This window comes from Delphinapterus leucas, chromosome X (assembly GCF_059928025.1).
Source record: "Delphinapterus leucas isolate spDelLeu-1000000601 "Yukka" chromosome X, BTC_Dleu_Yukka2, whole genome shotgun sequence".
Lineage (NCBI taxonomy): Eukaryota > Metazoa > Chordata > Mammalia > Artiodactyla > Monodontidae > Delphinapterus > Delphinapterus leucas.
The window spans coordinates 70,096,505-70,116,556 of NC_143150.1; the positions used below are offsets into that span (position 1 = coordinate 70,096,505).

The 20,052-nt window shown below is 38.6% G+C and overlaps 1 protein-coding gene across 5 annotated transcripts in view; it reads left to right on the forward strand.

The window, feature by feature from the left end:
• The window catches only part of PHKA1 (phosphorylase kinase regulatory subunit alpha 1), a 147,798-nt gene that overhangs the window by 25,676 nt on the left and 102,070 nt on the right, over positions 1 to 20,052 (forward strand). For all 5 annotated transcript variants that reach the window (XM_022565569.3, XM_022565566.3, XM_022565567.2 and 2 more), the window contains 3 exons: positions 17,604 to 17,702; positions 18,659 to 18,805; positions 19,782 to 19,835. In XM_022565569.3, the coding sequence (XP_022421277.1) occupies positions 17,604 to 17,702; positions 18,659 to 18,805; positions 19,782 to 19,835 (300 nt within the window). The remainder of the gene's footprint in view (positions 1 to 17,603; positions 17,703 to 18,658; positions 18,806 to 19,781; positions 19,836 to 20,052) is intronic.

Genomic DNA, 20,052 nt, shown 5'->3' on the forward strand with positions numbered 1-20,052 from the left:
ACCCCCCACCACTTTCCCCCCTTGGTGTCCATACTTTTCTTCTCTACATCTGTGTCTCTGTTTCTGCCCCGCAAACTGGTTCATCTGTACCATTTTTCTAGATTCCACATATATGTGTTAATAAAAAAAATTGTTTTTCTCTTTCTGACTTACATCACTCTGAATGACAGGCTCTAGATCCATCCACGTCTCTACAAATGACCCAATTTCATTCCTTTTTATGGCTGAGTAATATTCCATTGTATATATGTACCACAACTTCTTTATCCATTCAATCTGTCGATGGGCATTTAGGTTGCTTCCATGACCTGACTATTGTAAATAGGGCCACAGTGAACATTGGGGAGCATGTGTCTTTTTGAATTATGGTTTCTCTGGGTATATGCCCAGTAGTGGGATTGCTGGATCATATGGTAATTCTCTTTTTAGTTTTTTAAGGAACCTCCATACTGTTCTCCATAGTGGCTGTATCAATTTATATTCCCACCAGCAGTGCAAGAGGGTTCCCGTTTCACCACACCCTATCCAGCATTTGTTGTTTGCAGATTTTCTGATGATGCCCATTCTAACTGATGTGAGGTGATAACTCATTGTAGTGTTGATTTGCATTCCTCTAATTAGTGATGTTGAGCAGCTTTTCATGTGCTTCTTGGCCATCTGTATATCTTCTTTGGAGAAATGTCTATTTAGGTCTTCTGCCCATTTTAGGATTGGGTTGTTTGTCTTTTTAGTATTGAGCTGCATGAGCTGTTTATATATTTTGGAGATTAATCTTTTGTCCATTGATTAATTTGCAAATATTTTCTCCCATTCTGAGGGTTGTCTTTCTGTCTTGTTTATGGTTTCCTTTGCTGTGCAAAAGCTTTGAAGTTTCATTAGGTGCCATTTGTTTGTTTTTATTTCCATTACTCTAGGAGGTAGATCAAAAAAGATCTTGCTGTGATTTATGTCAAAGAGTGTTCTTCCTACGTTTTCCTCTAAGCGTTTTATAGTGTCCGCTCTTACATTTAAGTCTCTACATTTCCTTTTTTTTTCACACACACACACACTGTATTTTATTTTTACAAGAGATAAATAAACTGACACCAAGCATTGTAAATGGATGACCACAACAAAACCAACAATGATTGCAATTACCAAACATGAAGCACACTCAAACTATGTGATAATATTGACATTCAGTCCAGTAATCCTCCACTGTAACAGCACCTTTACTTTGCAGTGAAAATTGATTTGTATATTTTTTGCCTGTGAGTCCTTGTGGGATATTTTTTTATTCAAACAGGAAGTCACAAAAATTATAATCATCCTCATCAGTTCACTCAGTCCCATGTAATTAATTTTGGGGGGGGGGTTTAGTGATTGCCACATTTTATTTTATTTTTTTAATTAATTTTATTTTTTTACATCGTTATTGGAGTATAATTGCTTTACAATGGTGTGTTAGTTTCTGCTTTATAACAAAGTGAATCAGTTATACACATACATATGTCCCCATATCTCTGCCCTCTTGCATCTCCCTCCCTCCCACCCTCCCTATCCCACCCCTCCAGGCAGTCACAAAGCACCGAGCTGATCTCCCTGTGCTATGCGGCTGCTTCCCACTAGCTATCTACCTTATGTTTGGTAGTGTATATATGTCCATGCCACTCTCTCGCTTTGTCACAGCTTACCCTTCCCCCTCCCCATATCCTCAAGTCCATTCTCTAGTAGGTCTGTGTCTTTATTCCTGTCTTACCCCTAGGTTCTTCATGACATTTTTTTTCTTAAATTCCATATATATGTGTTAGCATACGGTATTTGTCTTTCTCTTTCTGACTTACTTCACTCTGTATGACAGACTCTAGGTCTATCCACCTCATTACAAATAGCTCAATTTCGTTTCTTTTTATGGCTGAGTAATATTCCATTGTATATATGGGCCACTTCTTCTTTATCCATTCATCCGATGATGGACACTTAGGTTGTTTCCATCTCCGGAGTATTGTAAATAGAGCTGCAATGAACATTTTGGTACATGACTCTTTTTGAATTATGGTTTTCTCAGGGTATATGCCCAGTAGTAGGATTGCTGGGTCATATGGTAGTTCTGTTTGTAGTTTTTTAAGGAACCTCCATTCTGTTCTCCATAGTGGCTGTACCAATTCACATTCCCACCAGCAGTGCAAGAGTGTTCCCTTTTCTCCACATCCTCTCCAGCGTTTATTGTTTGTAGATTTTTTGATGATGGCCATTCTGACTGGTGTGAGATGATATCTCACTGTAGTTTTGATTTGCATTTCTCTAATGATTAATGATGTTGATCATTCTTTCATGTGTTTGTTGGCAGTCTGTATATCTTCTTTGGAGAAATGTCTATTTAGGTCTTCTGCCCGTTTTTGGATTGGGTTGTTTGCTTTTTTGTTATTGAGCTGCTTATAAATTTTGGAAATTAATCCTTTGTCAGTTGCTTCATTTGCAACTATTTTCTCCCATTCTGAGGGTTGTCTATTGGTCTTGTTTATGGTTTCCTTTGCTGTGCAAAAGCTTTGAAGTTTCATTAGGTCCCATTTGTTTATTTTTGTTTTTATTTCCATTTCTCTAGGAGTTGGGTCAAAAAGAATCTTGCTGTGATTTGTGTCATAGAGTGTTCTGCCTATGTTTTCCTCTAAGAGTTTGATAGTTTCTAGCCTTACATTTAGGTCTTTAATCCATTGTGAGCTTATTTTTGTGTATGGCGTTAGGGAGTGGTCTAATCTCATACTTTTCCATATACCTGTCCAATTTTCCCAGTGCCACTTATTGAAGAGGCTGTCCTTTCTCCACTGTACATTCCTGCCTCCTTTATCAAAAATAAGGTGACCATATGTGCGTGGGTTTATCTCTGGGCTTTCTATCATGTTCCATTGATCTATCTTTCTGTTTTTGTGCCAGTGCCATACTGTCTTGATTGCTGTAGCTTTGTAGTATAGTCTGAAGTCAGGGAGCCTGATTCCTCCAGCTCCATTTTTCTTTCTCAAGATTGCATTGGCTTTTCGGGCTCTTTTTTGTTTCCATACAAATTGTGAAATTTTTTGCTCTAGTTTTGTGAATAATGCCAGTGGCAGTTTGATAGGGATTGCATTGAATCTGTAGATTGCTTTGGGTAGTAGAGTCATTTTCACAATGTTGTTTCTTCCCATCCAAGCACATGGTATATCTCTCCATCTACTTCTGTCATCTTTAATTTCTTTCATCAGTGTCTGATAATTTTCTGCATACAGGTCTTTTGTTTCCTTAGGTAGGTTTATTCCTAGATATTTTGTTCTTTTTGTTGCAATGGTAAATGGGAGTGTTTTCATGATTTCACTTTCAGATTTTTCATCGTTAGTGTATAGGATTGCCAGAGATTTCTATGCATTGACTTTGTTTCCTGCTACTTTACCAAATTCATTGATTAGCTCTTGTAGTTTTCTGGTAGCATCATTAGGATTCTCTATGTATAGTATCACATCATCTGCAAACAGTGACAGCTTTGCTTCTTCTTTTCTGGTTTAGATTCCTTTCATTTCCTTTTCTTCTCTGATTGCTGTGGCTAAAATTTCCAAAACTATGTTGAATAAGAGTGGTGAGAGTAGGCAACCTCATCTTGTTCCTGATCTTAGTGGAAATGCTTTCAGTTTTTCCCCATTGAGGACGATGTTGGCTGTTGGTTTGTCATATATGGCGTTTATTATGTTGAGGAAAGTTCCCTGTATGCCAACTGTCTGCAGGGTTTTTATCATAAATGGGTGTTGAATTTTGTCGAAAGCTTTCTCTACATCTAGTGAGATGATCATACGGTTTTTCTCCCTCAATTTGTTAATATGTTTTTTCACATTGATTGATTTGTGTATATTGAAGAATCCTTGCATTCCTGGAATAAAACCCACTTGATCATGGTGTATGATCCTTTTAATGTGCTGTTGGATTCTGTTTGCTAGTATTTTGTAGAGGATCTTTGCATCTGTGTTCATCAGTGATATTGCCCTGTAGTTTTCTTTCTTTGTGACAACCTTGTCTGGTTTTGGTATCAAGGTGATGGTGGCCTTGTAGAATGAGTTTGGGAATGTTTCTCCTTCTGCTATATTTTGGAAGAGTTTGCGAAGGGTGGGTGTTAGGTCTTCTCTAAATGTTTGATAGAATTCGCCTGTGAAGCCATCTGGTCCAGGGCTTTTGTTTGTTGGAAGATTTTTAATCATAGTTTCAATTTCAGTGCTTGTGATTGGTCTGTTCATATTTTCTGTTTCCTCCTGATTCAGTCTTAGCAGGTTGTGCACTTCTAAGAATTTGTCCATTTCTTCCAGGTTGTCCATTTTATTGGCATAGTGCTGCTTGTAGTAATCTCTCATTTTCCTTTGTATTTCTGCAGTGTCAGTTGTTACTTCTCCTTTTTCATTTCTAATTCTATTGATTTGTGTCTTCTCCCTTTTTTTCTTGATGAGTCTGGCTAATGGTTTATCAATTTTATTTATCTTCTCAAGAACCAGCTTTTAGTTTTATTGATCTTTGCTATCATTTCCTTCATTTCTTTTTCATTTATTTGTGATCTGATTTTTATGATTTCTTTCCTTCTGCTAACTTTGGGGTTTTTTTTGTTCTTCTTTCTCTAATTGCTTTAGGTGCAAGCTTAGGTTGTTTATTCGATATGTTTCCTGTTTCTTAAGATAGGATTGTATTGCTATAAACTTCCCACTTAGAACTGCTTTTGCTGCATCCCATAGGTTTTGGGTCGTCGTGTCTCCATTGTCATTTGTTTTTAGGTATTTTTTTATTTCCTCTTTGATTTCTTCAGTGATCACTTCGTTGTTAAGTAGTGTATTGTTTAGCCTCCATGTGTTTGTATCCTTTACAGATCTTTTCCTGTAATTGATATCTAGTCTCATAGCGTTGTGTTCAGAAAAGATACTTGATACAATTTCAATTTTCTGAAATGTACCAAGGCTTGATTTGTGACCCAAGATATGATCTATCCTGGAGAATGTTCCATGAGCACTTGAGAAAAATGTGTATTCTGTTGTTTTTGGATGGAATGTCCTATAAATATCAATTAAGTCCATCTTGTTGAATGTATCATTTGAAGCTTGTGTTTCCTTATTTATTTTCATTTTGGATGATCTGTCCATTGGTGAAAGTGGGGTGTTAAAGTCCCCTACTATGAATGTGTTACTGTCGATTTCCCCTTTTATGGCTGTTAGTATTTGCCTTATGTATTGAGATGCTCCTATGTTGGGTGCATAAATATTTACAATTCTTATATCTTCTTCTTGGATCGATCCCTTGCTTATTATGTAGTGTCCTTCATTGTCTCTTCTAATAGTCTTTATTTTAAAGTCTATTTTGTCTGATATTAGAATTGCTACTCCAGCTTTCTTTTGGTTTCCATTTGCATGGAATATCTTTTTCCATCCCCTTACTTTCAGTTTGTATGTGTCTCTGGGTCTGAAGTGGGTCTCTTGTAGACAGCGTATATATGGGTATTGTTTTTGTATCCATTCAGGGAATCTGTGTCTTCTGGTGGAAGCATTTAATCCATTTACATTTAAGGTAGTTATCGATATGTATGTTCGTATTCCCTTAATTGTTTTGGGTTCGTTATTGTAGGTGTTTTCTTTCTCTTGTGTTTCTTGCCTAGAGAAGTTCCTTTACCAGTTGTTGTAGAGCTGGTTTGGTGGTGCTGAACTCTCTCAGCTTTTGCTTGTCTGTAAAGGTTTTAATTTCTCCATCGTACCTGAATGAGATCCTTGCTGGGTAGAGTAATCTTGGTTGCAGGTTTTTCTCCTTCATCACTTTAAATATGTCCTGCTAGTCCCTTCTGGCTTGCAGACTTTCTGCTGAAAGATCAGCTGTTAACCTTATGGGGATTCCCTTGTGTGTTATTTGTTGTTTTTCCCTTGCTGCTTTTAATATGCTTTCTTTGTATTTAATTTTTGATCGTTTGATTAATATGTGTCTTGGCATGTTTCTCCTTGGATTTATCCTGTATGGAACTCTCTGTGCTTCCTGGACTTGACTAATTATTTCCTTTCCCATATTAGGGTAGTTTTCAACTATAATCTCTTCAAATATTTTCTCAGTCCCTTCTTCAGTCTCTTCTTCTTCTGGGACCCCAGTAATTCGAATGTTGATGCGTTTAATGTTGCTCCAGAATTCTCTGAAACTGTCCTCAGTTCTTTTCCTTCTTTTTTCTTCTCTGCAGTAGTTATTTCCACTATTTTATCTTCCAGGTCACTTATCCGTTCTTCTGCCTCAGTTATTCTGCTACTGATCCCATCTAGAGTATTTTTAATTTCATTTATCGTGTTGTTCATCGTTGTTTGTTTCATCTTTAGTTCTTCTAGGTCGTTGTTAAATATTTCTTGCATTTTGTCTATTCTATTTCCGAGATTTCGTATCATCTTTACTATCATTATTCTGAATTCTTTTTCAGGTAGACTGCCTATTTCTTCTTCATTTGTTAGGTCTGGTGGGTTTTTATCTTGCTCCTTCATTTCCTGTGTGTTTTTCTGTCTTCTCATTTTGCTTATCTTACTGTGATTGGGGTCTCCTTTTTGCAGGCTGTTGGTTCGTAGTTCCTGTGTTTTTTTGGTGTCTGTTCCCAGTGGCTAAGGTTGGTTCAGTGGGTTGTGTAGGCTTCCTGGTGGAGGGGACTAGTGCCTGTGTTCTGGTGGATGAGGCTGGATCTTGTCTTTCTGGTGGGCAGGTCCACATCTGGTGGTGTGTTTTGGGGTGTCTGGACTTATGATTTTAGGTAGCCTCTCTGCTAATGGGTGGGGTTGTGGTCCTGTCTTGCTAGTTGTTTGGCATAGGGTGTCCAGCACTGTAGCTTGGTGGTCGTTGAATGAAGCTGGGTGCCGGTGTTGAGATGGAGATCTCTGGGAGATTTTCGCCGTTTGATATTATGTCGAGCTGCGAGGTCTCTTGTGGACCAGTGTCCTGAAGTTGGTTCTTCCACCTCAGAGGCACAGCACTGACTCCTGGCTGCAGCACCAAGAGCCTTTCATTCACACGGCTCAGAATAAAAGGGAGAAAAAGTAAGAAGAAAGAATTAGTAGAAGTAGAAAGAAAGAAAGAAAGAAATTAGGGAGAGAGGTAGGCAGGGAGGGAGGGAGGAAGGAAGGAAGGAAAGAGGGAAGGAAGGGAAAAAAGGACGAAAGAAAGAAGATAAAGCAAAATAAAGTAAGATAAAATATAATAAAGTTATTAAAAGATTATTAAGAAATAAAATTTAAAAAAATAAACGTACAGATAGAATCCTAGGACAAATGGTGGAAGCAAAGCTATACAGACAAAATCTCACACAGAAGCATACACATACACACTCACAAAAAGAGGAAAAGGGGAAAAATCATAAATCTTGCTCTCTGAGTCCACCTCCTCATTTTGGGATGATTTGTTGTCTAAAGGAGGGAAGGAAGGAAAGAAAGAGAGAAAGAAAGAAGATAAAGTAAAATAAAAGTTATTAAAATAAAAAATAATTATTAAGGAAAAAAATTTTTTTAAAAAGTGGACGGATAGAACCTTAGGACAAATAGTGGAAGCAGAGCTATACAGACAGAATTGCACACAGAGGCATACACATACACACTCTCAAAAAGAGGAAAAGGGGAAAAAATCATACATCTTGCTCTCAAAGTCCACCTCCTCAATTTGGGATGATTCCTTGTCTATTCATATATTCCACAGATGCAGGGTACATCAAGTTGATTGTGGAGCTTTAATCTGCTGCTTCTGAGGCTGCTGGGAGAGATTTCCCTTTCTCTTCTTTGTTCTCACAGCTCCCGGGGCTCAGCTTTGGATTTGGACCCGCCTCTCCATGTAGGTCACCGGAGGGCATCTGTTCTTCGCTCAGACAGGACGGGGTTAAAGGAGCAGCTGCTTCGGGGACTCTGGCTTACTCAGGCCGGGTGGAGGGAGGGGCACGGGTTGCGGGGCGATCCTGCTGCAGCAGAGGCCAGCGTGACGTTGCACCAGCCTGAGGTGCGTTCTCTTGGGGAATTTGTACCTGGATCCCAGGACCCTGGCAGTGGCAGGCTGCACAGGCTCCCCAGGAGGGGGTGTGGATAGTGACCTGTGCTCGCACACAGGCTTCTTGGTGGCGGCAGCAGCAGCTTTAGCGTCTCATGCCCGTCTCTGGGGTGCGCGCTTTTAGCCACGGCTCGCGCCCGTCTCTGGAGCTCCTTTAAGCTGTGCTCTTAGTACCCTCTCCTCGCACACCAGGAAACAAAGAGGGAAGAAAAAGTCTCTTGCCTCTTCGGCAGCTCCAGACTTTTCCCCAGACTCCCTCCCGGCTAGCCGTGGTGCACTAACCCCCTGCAGGCTGTGTTCACGCCGCCAACCCCAGTACTCTCCCTGCGCTCCTACTGAAGCCTGAGCCTCGGCTCCCAGCCCCGCCCACCCCCGCCCACCCCAGCGGGTGAGCAGACAAGCCTCTTGGGCTGAGTGCTGGTCGGCACCAATCCTCCATGCGGGAATCTCTCCGCTTTGCCCTCCACACCCCTGTTGCTGTGCTCTCCTCCGCGGCTCTGAAGCTTCCCCCTCCACCACCCGCAGTCTCCGCCCGCGAAGGGGTTTCCTAGTGTGTGGAAACCTTTCCTCCTTCACAGTTCCCTCCCACTGGTGCAGGTCCCGTCCCTATCCTTTTGTCTCTGTTTATTCTTTTTTCTTTTGCCCTACCCAGGTACGTGGGGGAGTTTCTTGCCTTTGGGGAGGTCTGAGGTCTTCTGCCAGCGTTCAGTAGGTGTTCTGTAGGAGTTGCTCCACGTGTAGATGTATTTCTGGTGTGTCTGTGGGGAGGAAGGTGATCTCTGCGTCTTACTCTTCCGCCATCTTCCCCTCGTCCCTTGTAATTAATGTTTTTTTCATCTTCATCTTTTGTTAGCACTTTTATGAATTCATCAGTTTTCCATTAGAGTTCTGAAAATGCTCATTCATTCCGTTCAGCAGTAGTCAGTTACCAGAAACCTGTACTTGTCAGAGTCTTTTCCATGAATTCCTTGAAGATGAAACCCTGTTATAGGAACATTTTTGCAAAAGCATCAGAGTACACCCAGAACTCTCTGTAAATGAGAAAAGACTTAAAAATGACCACGGTTAAAGATATGATGAAAGTTCATAATAATTCAATTGACAAGGAAATTTAGTTATTTCTGAGATATACACTTTAAAGTAATAACTAGAATTATGACTTATAACATTATACCAGAACATATAAGATTTTTAGAAATTTCATATAATGTCTGAAACATTTATATTAACATAGTTCCATACAAATAACCCAAAGAAAGTTTAGTATTAATTGTTTTTTTTGTTTGGTTGTTTGGTTTTTTTATACTGCAGGTTCTCATAGTCATCAATTTTATACACATCAGTGTATATATGTCAATCCCAATCGCCCAATTCAGCACACCACCATCCCCACCCCACCGCAGTTTTCCCCCCTTGGTGTCCATACGTTTGTTCTCTACATCTGTGTCTCAACTTCTGCCCTACAAACTGGTTCATCTGTACCATTTTTCTGGGTTCCACATACATGCGTTAATATACGATATTTGTCTTTCTCTTTCTGACTTCACTCTGTATGACAGTCTCTAGATCCATCCACGTCTCAACAAATGACTCAATTTCGTTCCTTTTTATGGCCGAGTAATATTCCATCGTATATATGTACCACATCTACTTTATCCATTCATCTGTCGATGAGCATTTAGGTTGCTTCCATGACCTGGCTATTGTAAATAGTGCTGCAATGAACATTGGGGTGCATGTGTCTTTTTGAATTATGGTTTTCTCTGGGTATATGCCCAGTAGTGGGATTGCTGGATCATATGGTAATTCTATTTTTAGTTTTTTAAGGAAACTCCATACTGTTCTCCATAGTGGCTGTATCAATTTACATTCCTACCAACAGTGCAAGAGGGTTCCCTTTTCTCCACACCCTCTCCAGCATTTGTGGTTTGTAGATTTTCTGATGATGCCCATTCTAACTGGTGTGAGGTGATACCTCATTGTAGTTTTGATTTGCATTCCTCTAATAATTAGTGATGTTGAGCAGTTTTTCATGTGCTTCTTGGCCATCTGTATATCTCTTTGGAGAAATGTCTTTTTAGGTCTTCTGCCCATTTTTGGATTCAGTTGTTTGTTTGTGTAATATTGAGCTGCATGAGCTGTTTATATATTTGAAGATTAATCCTTTGTCTGTTGTTTCATTTGCAAATGTTTTCTCCCATTCTGAGGGTTGTCTTTTTGTCTTGTTTATGGTTTTCTTTGCTGCGCAAAAGCTTTGAAGTTTCATTAGGTCCCATTTGTTTATTTTTGTTTTTATTTCCATTACTCTAGGAGGTGGGTCAAAAAAGATCTTGCTGTGAGTTAGGTCAAAGAGTGTTCTTCCTATGTTTTCCTCTAAGAGTTTTATAGTGTCTAGTCTTACATTTAGGTATCTAATCCATTTGAGTTTATTTTTGTGTATGGTGTTAGGGAGTGTTCTAATTTCATTCTTTTACATGTAGCTGTCCAGTTTTACCAGCACCACTTATTGAAGAGACTGTCTTTTCTCCATTGTGTATTCTTGCCTCCTTTGCCATAGATTAGTTGACCATAGGTGGGTGTGTTTATCTCTGGGCTTTTTATCTTGTTCCATTGATCTGCGTTTCTGTTTTTGGCCAGTGCCATATTGTCTTGATTACTGTAGCTTTCTAGTATAGTCTGAAGTCAGGGAGTCTGATTCCTCCAGCTCCGTTTTTTTCCCTCAAGACTGCTTTGGCTATTCTGGGTCTTTTGGGTCTCCATACAAATTTTAAGATTTTTTGTTCTAGTTCTGTAAAAAATGCCATTGGTAATTTGATAGGGATTGCATTGAATCTGTAGATTGCTTTGGTAATACAGTCATTTTCACAATATTGATTCCTCCAATCAAAAAACATGGTGTATCTCTCCATCTATTTGTATCATCTTTAATTTCTTTCATCAGTGTCTTATAGTTTTCTGCATAGAGATCTTTTGTCTCCCTAGGTTGGTTTCTTCCTAGGTATTTTATTCTTTTTGTTGCAGTGGTAAATGGGAGTGTTTCCTTAATTTCTCTTTCAGATTTTTCATCATTAGCGTATAGGAATGCCAGAGATTTCTGTGCATTAATTTTGTATCCTGCAACTTTACCAAATTCATTGATTACATCTAGTAGTTTTCTGGTGGCATCTTTAGGTTTCTCTATGTATAGTACCATGTCATCTGCAAACAGTGACAGTTTTACTTCTTCTTTTCCAATTTGTATTCCTTTTATTTCTTTTTCTTCTCTGACTGCCGTGGCTGAAACTTCCAAAACTATGTTGAATAAGAGTGGTGAGAGTGGTCATCCTTGTCTTGTTCCTGATCTTAGAGGAAATGCTTTCACTTTTTCACCATTGAGAATGATGTTTGCTGTGGGTTTGTCGTTTATGGCTTTTATTATGTTGAGGTAGGTTCCCTGTATGCCCACTTTCTGGAGAGTTTTTATCATAAACGGGTGTTGAATTTTGTCAAAAGCTTTTTCTGCATCAGTTTAGATGATCATATGATTTTTATTCTTCAAGTTGTTAATATGGTGTTTTCGTATATGGAAGAATCCTTGCATCCCTGGGATAAACCCCACTTGATCATGGTGTACGATCCTTTTATTGTGTTGTTGGATTCTGTTTGCTAGTATTTTGTTGAGGATTTTTGCATCTATATTCATCAGTGATATTGATTTGTAATTTTCTGTTTTTGTAGTATCTTTGTCTGGTTTTGGTATCAGGGTGATGGTGGCCTCATAGAATGAGTTTGGGAGTGTTCCTTCCTCTGCAATTTTTTGTAAGAGTTTCAGAAACATGGGTGTTAGCTCTTCTCTAAATATTTGATAGAATTCATCTGTGAAGCCTTCTCATCCTGGACTTTTGTTTTGTTGGAGGATTTTTAATCACAATTTCATTACTTGTGACTGGTCTGTTCATATTTTCTCTTTCTTCCTTGTTCAGTCTTTGAAGGTTATACCTTTCTAAGAATTTGTCCTTTTCTTCCAGGTTGTCCATTTTATTGGCATAGAGTTGCTTGTAATAGTCTCTTAGGATGCTTTGTATTTCTGTGGTGTCTGTTGTAACTTCTTTTTCATTTCTACTTTTATGGATTTGAGTCCTCTCCCTCTTTTTCTTGATGAGTCTGGCTAATGGTTTATCAATTTCGTTTATCGTCTCAAAGAACCAGCTTTTAGTTTTATTGATCCTTGCTATTGTTTTCATTGTTTCTGTTTCATTTATTTCTGCTCTGATCTTAATGATTTCTTTCCTTCTCCTAACTTGGGGCTTTGTTTGTTCTTCTTTCTCTAGTTCCTTTAGGTGTAAGGTTAGATTTTTTATTTGAGTTGTTTCTTGTTTCTTGTGATAGGCTTGTATAGCTATCAACTTCCCTCTTAGAACTGCTTTTGGTACACCCCGTAGGCTTTGGATCGTCATGTTTTCATTGTAATTTGTCTCTAGTTATTTTTTTATTTCCTCTTCGAGTTTTTCAGTGATCTCTTGGTTATTTAGTAATGTATTGTTTAGCCTCCCTGTGTTTGTGTTTTTTACGTTTTTTCCCCTGTAGTTGCTTTCTAATCTCATAGTGTTGTGTTCAGAAAAGATGCTTGATATGGTTTCAATTTTCTTAAATTTACTGAGGCTTGATTTGTGACCCAAAATGTGATCTATCCTGGAGAATGTTCCATGTGCACTTGAGAAGAAAGTGTAATCTGCAGTTTTTGGATGGAATGTCCTATAAATATCAATTAAGTCCCTCTGGTCTATTGTGTCATTTAAAGCTTGTGTTTCCTTATTAATTTTCTGTTTGGATGATCTGTCCATTGGTGTAAGTGAGGTGTTAAAGTCCCCCACTATTATTGTGTTAGTATTGATTTCCTCTTTTATAGCTGTTAGCAGTTGCCGTATGTTTTGAAGTGCTCCTATGTTGGGTGCATATATATTCACAATTGTTATATCTTCTTCTTGGATTGATCCCTTGAACATTATGTAGTGTCCTTCCTTGTCTCTTGTAACATTCATTATTTTAAAGTCTATTTTATCTGATATGAGTATTGCTACTCCATCTTCCTTTTGGTTTTTTTTTGTATGGAATATCTTTTTCCATCCCCTCACTTTCAATCTGTATGTGTCCGTAGGTCTGAAGTGGGTCTCTTGTAGACAACATATATATGGGTCTTGTCTTTGTATCCATTCAGCGAGCCTGTGTCTTTTGGTTGGAGCATTTAATCCATTCACATTTAAGGTAATTATCGATATGTATGTTCCTATTACCATTTTCTTAATTGTTATGGGTTTGTTTCTATGGGTCCTTTTCTTCTCTTGTGTTTCCCACTTGGAGAAGTTCCTTTAGAATTTGTTGTGTAGCTGGTTTGGTGGTGCTGAATTCTCTTAGCTTTTGCTTGTTTGTAAAGCTTTTGATTTCTCCTTCAAAACTGAATGTGATCCTTGCCAGGTAGAGTAATCTTGGTTGTAGGTTCTTCCCTTTCATCACTTTAAATATATCATGCCACTCCTTTCTGGCTTGTAATGTTTCTGCTGAGAAATCAGCTGTTAACCTTATGGGAGTTCCCTTGTATTTTTTTTGTAGTTTTTCCCTTGTTGTTTTCAGTAGTTTTTCTTTTTAATTTTTGTCACTTTGTTTACTGTGTGTCGCGGTGTGTTTCTCTTTGGGTTTATCCTGCCTGGGACTCTCTGTGCTTCCTGGACTTGTGTGGCTATTTCCCTTCCCATGTTAGGGAAGTTTTCAACTATATTCTCTTCAAATATTTTCTTGGGTCCTTTCTCTCTCTCTTCTCCTTCTGGGACCCCTATAATGTGAATATTGTTGTGTTTAATGTTGTCCCCAAGGTCTCTTAGGCTGTCTTCGTTTCTTTTCATTCTTTTTTCTTTATTCTGTTCTGCAGCAGTGAATTCCACCATTCTGTCTTCCAGGTCACTTATCTGTTTTTCTGCCTCAGGTACTCTGCTATTGATTCCTTTTAGTGTATTTTTCATTTCAGTTACTGTATTGTTTGTCTCTGTTTGTTTGTTCTTTAATTCTTCAAGGTGTTTGTTCTTTATTTCTACCAGGTGTTTGTTAAACATTTCTTGCATCTTCTCGATCTTTGCCTCCATTCTTTTTCCAGGGTCTTGGATCATCTTCACTATCATTATTCTGAATTCTTTTTCTGGAAGGTTGCCTATCTCCACTTCATTTAGTTGTTTTTCTGGGGTGTTATCTTGTTCCTTCATCTGGTACAAAATCCTCTGCCTTTTCATTTTGTCTGTCTTTCTGTGAACGTGGTTTTTGTTCCACAGGCTGCAGGATTATAGTTCTTCTTGCTTCTGCTGTCTGCCCTCTGGTGGATGAGGCTATCTAAGAGGCTTGTGCAAGCTTCCTGATTGGAGAGACTGGTGATTGGTAGAGCTGAGTGTTGCTCTGGAGGGCAGAGCTCAGTAAAACTTTAATCCACTTTTCTGCTGATGGGTGGTGCTACGTTCCCTCCCTGTATGTTGTTTGGCCTGAGGCGACCCAACACTGGAGCCTACCTGGCTTTTTGGTCGGGCTAATGGCAGACTCTGGGAGAGCTCATGCCAAGGAGTACTTCCCAGAACTTCTGCTGCCAGTGTCCGCCCCGGAGTGAGCCACAGCCCCCCACCCCCGCTCCCGCCTCTGCAGGAGGCCTTCCAACACTAGCAGGTATGTCTGGTTCAGTCTCCTATGGGGTCACTGCTCCTTCCCCTGGGTTCTAATACGCACACTACTTTGTGTGTGCCCTCCAAGAGTGGAGTCTCTATTTCCTCCAGTTCTGTCAAAGTCTTGTAATCAAATCCCACTAGCCTTCAAAGTCTGATTCTCTAGGAATTCCTCCTCCTGTTGCTGGACCCCCAGGATGGGAAGCCTGACGTGGGGCTCAGAACCTTCACTCCAGTGGGTGGACTTCTGTGGTATAAGTGTTCTCCAGTTTGTGAGTCACCCACCCAGCAATTATGGGATTTGATTTTATTGTGATTGCACCCCTCCTACCATCTCACTGTGGCTTCTCCTTTGTCTTTGGATCTGGGGTATCTTTCTTGGTGAGTTCCAGTGTCTTCCTGTCGATGATTGTTCAGCAGTTAGTTGTGATTCTGGTGCTCTCACAAGAGGGAGTGAGCACACGTCCTTCTACTCTACCATCTTGAACCAGTCTCCTCCTTGTTTCTTATGGCTGAATGATATTCCATTATACACACATACAAACACACACACACGCACACATACATACACACACAGATGCAGGTATGCATACACATACCCCACATCTTCTTTATCCATTCATCTGTTGACAGACACTTAGATTGTTTTTGTACATTGTGAATGATGCTGCAGTAAACATAGGAGTGCATATATTTCTTTGATATCCTGTTTTTATTTCCTTTGGATATATACCCAGAAGTGAAATTGCTGGATCATATGGTTGTTCTAATTTAATTTTTTGAGTAACCTCCATACTTATTATTTTCCATAGTGGCTGAACCAACTTGCATTCCCCCCAACAGTGTGCAAGGTTTGCTTTTATCCATGTCCTCACCCATACTTATCTTTTTTATGATAACCATTCTGACAGATGTGCAGAGATATTGCATTGTGGTTTTGACTTGCATTCCCCTGTTGATTAGTGATTTTGAGCATCTTTTCATGTACCTGTTGGCCATTTGTATGTTCTCTTTGTAAAAAATGTCTATTCATTTCCTTTGTCCATTTTTTATTGAATTATTAATTGTGTATGTTCTTTATATATTTGGGATAGAAACTTCTCATTATATATGTGGTTTGCAAATATTTTCTCCCATTCTCTAGGTTGCTTTTTCATCTTTTTGATTATTTCTTTTGTTGTGTAGAAGCTTTCTATTTATTTATAAACATCTTTATTGGAGTATAATTGCTTTACAATGGTGTGTTAGTTTCTGCTTTATAACAAAGTGAATCAGTTATACATATACATATGTTGCCATATCCCTTCCCTCTTGCATCTCCCTCCCTCCCAACCTCCCTATCCCACCCCTCTAGGTGGTCACAAAGCACCGAGCTGATCTCCCTGTGCTATGCGGCTGCTTCCCACTAGCTGTCTGTTTTACATTTGGTAGTATATATAAGTCCATGCCACTCTCTCATTTTGTCCCAGCTTACCCTTCCCCCTCCCTGTGTCCTCAAGTCCCTTCTCTATGCAGAAACTTTTTAGTTTGATGTAGTCCCCCTTATTGATTTTTGCTTTTGTGCTTATAACTTTGGTGTCATCTAAAAAATCATTGTCAAGACCAATGTGAAGGAAGAGTTTTGTGATATCCAGTCTTAATGTTTAATCCATCTTGAGTTAATTTTTGTGTGTGGTGTAAGATAGGGGTCCAATTTTATTGTTCTGTATGTGATTATCCAGTTTTCCCAAAACTGTTGAAGAGACGATATCATTTTCCCATTGAGTGTTCCTGGCTCCTTTATCAAATATTAATTGACTGTAAATGCAGGGGTTTATTTCTGGGCTCTCTATTCTGTTTCATTGGTCTATGTGTCTACTTTTATGCCTGTATCATACTATTTTAATTACTATACCTTTGTAGTATAGTTTGAAATCAGGAAGTGTGATGCCTTCAGCTTTATTTTTCTTTCTCAATAGCTTTGTCTATTTAGGGTCTTTTGTGATTCCATACAAATTTTAGGATTTTTTTTATTTCTGTGAAAAATGCCATTGGAATTTTTATACGGATTGCATTGTATCTATAGATGACTTTGGGTAGTGTAGACATTTTAACAATATTAATTCTTCTGATCCATGAGCATGGGGCTATCTTTCCATTTGTTTTTGTCTTAAATTTCTGTCATCAAAGTATTGTAGTGTTCATTGTACATATCTTTCACCTCTTTGGTTAAATTTATTCTTAAGTATTTTATTGCTTTTGATGCTGTTGTGAATGGGATAGTTTTCTTTATTTCTTTTTTAGATGTTTTGTTGTTAGTGTACAGAAAACACAACTGATTTCTGTATGTCGATTTTATATCCTGTAACTTTACTGAATTTGTTGATTAGTTCCAACAGTTTTTTGGTTGAGTCTTTAGGGTTTTCTATATATGAGATCATATCATCTTCAAATAATGACAATTTTACTTCTTCATTTCTGATTTGGATGCCTTTTATTTCTTTGTCTTTCCCAATTGCTTTAGCTAGGACTTCCAGTACTACGTTGAATAAGAGTGGTGAGAGTGAGCACCCTTGTCTTGCTTTAATCTTGCAGGAAAACTTTCAATTTTTCACCACTGAGTAGAATGTTAGCTGTGGGTTTGTTGTATATGGCCTTTATTATGTTCCTTCTATACCAAATTTGTTGAGGGTTTTTAATCATGAAAGTATGAATGCAGCCTCCATCTCAAGTGTCTCTGGGTCAATATGGGAGACCAGAAAAACCCTCAGAGGCGGAATAAAGAATGTTATTGTATTTTCTGTTCTGCTGAACATATTTAAAATGATATCATGTTCATTGATATGATACCAGGGGTAGAGGGAGAAGAAATATACGCATTTATAATGCTGAAGTTGTACTTTCCTTCTTTGTTCCTCAAAGGCAGCCCTGGAGGCATTAGATGAACTGGACCTGTTTGGTGTGAAAGGTGGTCCCCAGTCAGTTATCCATGTCCTAGCTGATGAAGTGCAACACTGCCAGGTAAGAGAATAATGGACAACGTTATAGAAAAATGTATTTTTACTCAGACTCAAATTTAGCATGAGCTTTAGAATAAGCAGAACTGAATGAGAGTACATAATCTGATTTATTACCATGTACCAAAAATGTCTTATCAAGCATCCTATAGAGATAAGCCTGATACAGCATGAGCTATAACAGAGATCATAGTGCTGTTCTCTCACCCAAGGTTATAAAGTGATCCTGTCACAGTATATGGAATTCTCCACTATTATCGTATCAAGGGTATATGGGCTCTGCTCCTGAGTATCTCCTTTTCTAAATATCCCAAGAGAACAAGAGGTGATCGATTTTGAGTGTTCTTCTTGATAGTGGCTCTGAAACTTTCTCTTGTCCTTGGTTGGCCCTCGGGTTAGATGTTTGGAGATTAGACTGTTTAAGTGGTAAATGCATATCTTCAGTTTTGTTTAGGATTACTCTCTGTATTGAAAGAGTAACGTTCTTGTCATTGACAAGATGGCCTTTCTTGTCTTCTTCAAACTTTGATTAGATACCCATGGTGTTCTAGTGAATACAGTCTCACCTTCTAATTTTAAAAATGCAAAATTTTCCATGGAAAAGATAAATTTCAGGGATATAGGAGCTAAGCCTTCCACATCTTGCTTCCCAGCAGCTACATTTTATCTTTATGCTTAGATAGTTGCTAATGGAGCAAGAGCATTATGGGTGGGATAATGATGTTAGAGTATTCTTTATCCATTAGCAGCTGCTTAAGAATCAGGATTAGGAGGCACTGAGAGCAGGATTAAGACAAGGGATGATTTATAGAAGTAGTCTTCTAAGCTTTCACTATTAAATCATTTTTAGATTTTCAACTGAATGATCCTCTTCAACATACATCTTTTGAAACTAAAGCTAATAACTTTATAATGCTGAGTTATTTACTAATGTGCCACATTTGACTTCCTTTCTTTTAGTCTATCCTTAATTCGATACTCCCCCGGGCTTCAACATCCAAAGAGGTTGATGCTAGTCTACTTTCAGTTATTTCCTTCCCAGCCTTTGCAGTAGAGGATAATCAGTTGGTGGAGCTCACAAAACAGGAAATCATCACTAAGCTTCAGGTATGTCCATATGTGCCTTTCTTTTCTTTAAGCTCTAATTTTAAGGCTAAATTAGTATCTTTGTGAGTCTTGAATATGACCTATGTTGGTGATTTAACCAAGTGATCAGGGTTAACATCACCAGTAATAAGATGTACTGACATCATGTACGCCCTGATACGGTGCACTGAGAAGCGCACAGCACCTCCGTGATGTCCTTCCCAGGAATGCGGTACCTCAATCTAATCATGAGAAAACATCAGACAAAACCAAATCGAGAGGCATTCTACAAAGTAACTGACAAACACTCTGCAAAAATGTCAAGATGATGAAAAACAGGGAAGGACTGAGGAACCATCACAGATTAGAAGAGACTAAGGAGACATGCCAGCTAAATGCAGTGGTATCCTAAATTGGATACTGGAACAGAAAAAAAGCATCAGTGGAAAAACTGATGAAATCCAAATAAGTTCTATACTTTGGTTAATAGTGTTGTACCAAGGTTAATTTTTTGGTTTTGGTAAATTTTCTGTGGTTATTTAAGATGTTAATATTAGGGGACAGTGGTTGAAGGATATACAGGGACTCTGTACTGTTTTGGGAACTCTTCTGTAAGTCTCAGATTATCTCAAAATTTTTAAACTGTGTTTTCTTTTTTAAAAAAATTGTGGTCTCTTATGAATTGTGTGAGCAGGACTGCATAGATTAGTAATTGGGCTGTCACAGACTTATCCTATGGTGGAAAGCCATGGAGAAGATAAAATAAAAACACTGCTTTAGGGAAGAGCCTGCAACTTAGCCCTCGCTTGAAATCACATTGCTGAAATCACTTTCTGCTGCTGGACTGATATCAGGGTTTTTTAAAATTATTTTTTAAGTATCATGTCTCTATTGATGATAGGTTGGCACATGTAGCTGTTGCAAAGGATACATTTCTGATTAATTATATTGCTGTACCAATGTTCATTCTTCTGGCTTGTTTCCTCTGCATTTCCAGGGTCGTTATGGTTGCTGTCGCTTTCTACGAGATGGATATAAAACTCCTAAAGAGGTAGGTTTGTTTTCCCCAAAATGAGTCCAAGGTAGGATGGTCACTACTGCAGCCTCATTCAGAGAAAATACCTCATTCAGAGAAAATACTTACCTCATTAATGGTACTTCAAATAATCACTAAATAGGATAACAATAACTGATGTGTGCTACCTTTGTTAGGATTAGTTGCCAGGTTTTGCTTGTGAGCCCTTCTGGATTAAATAAAATAGAGGAAG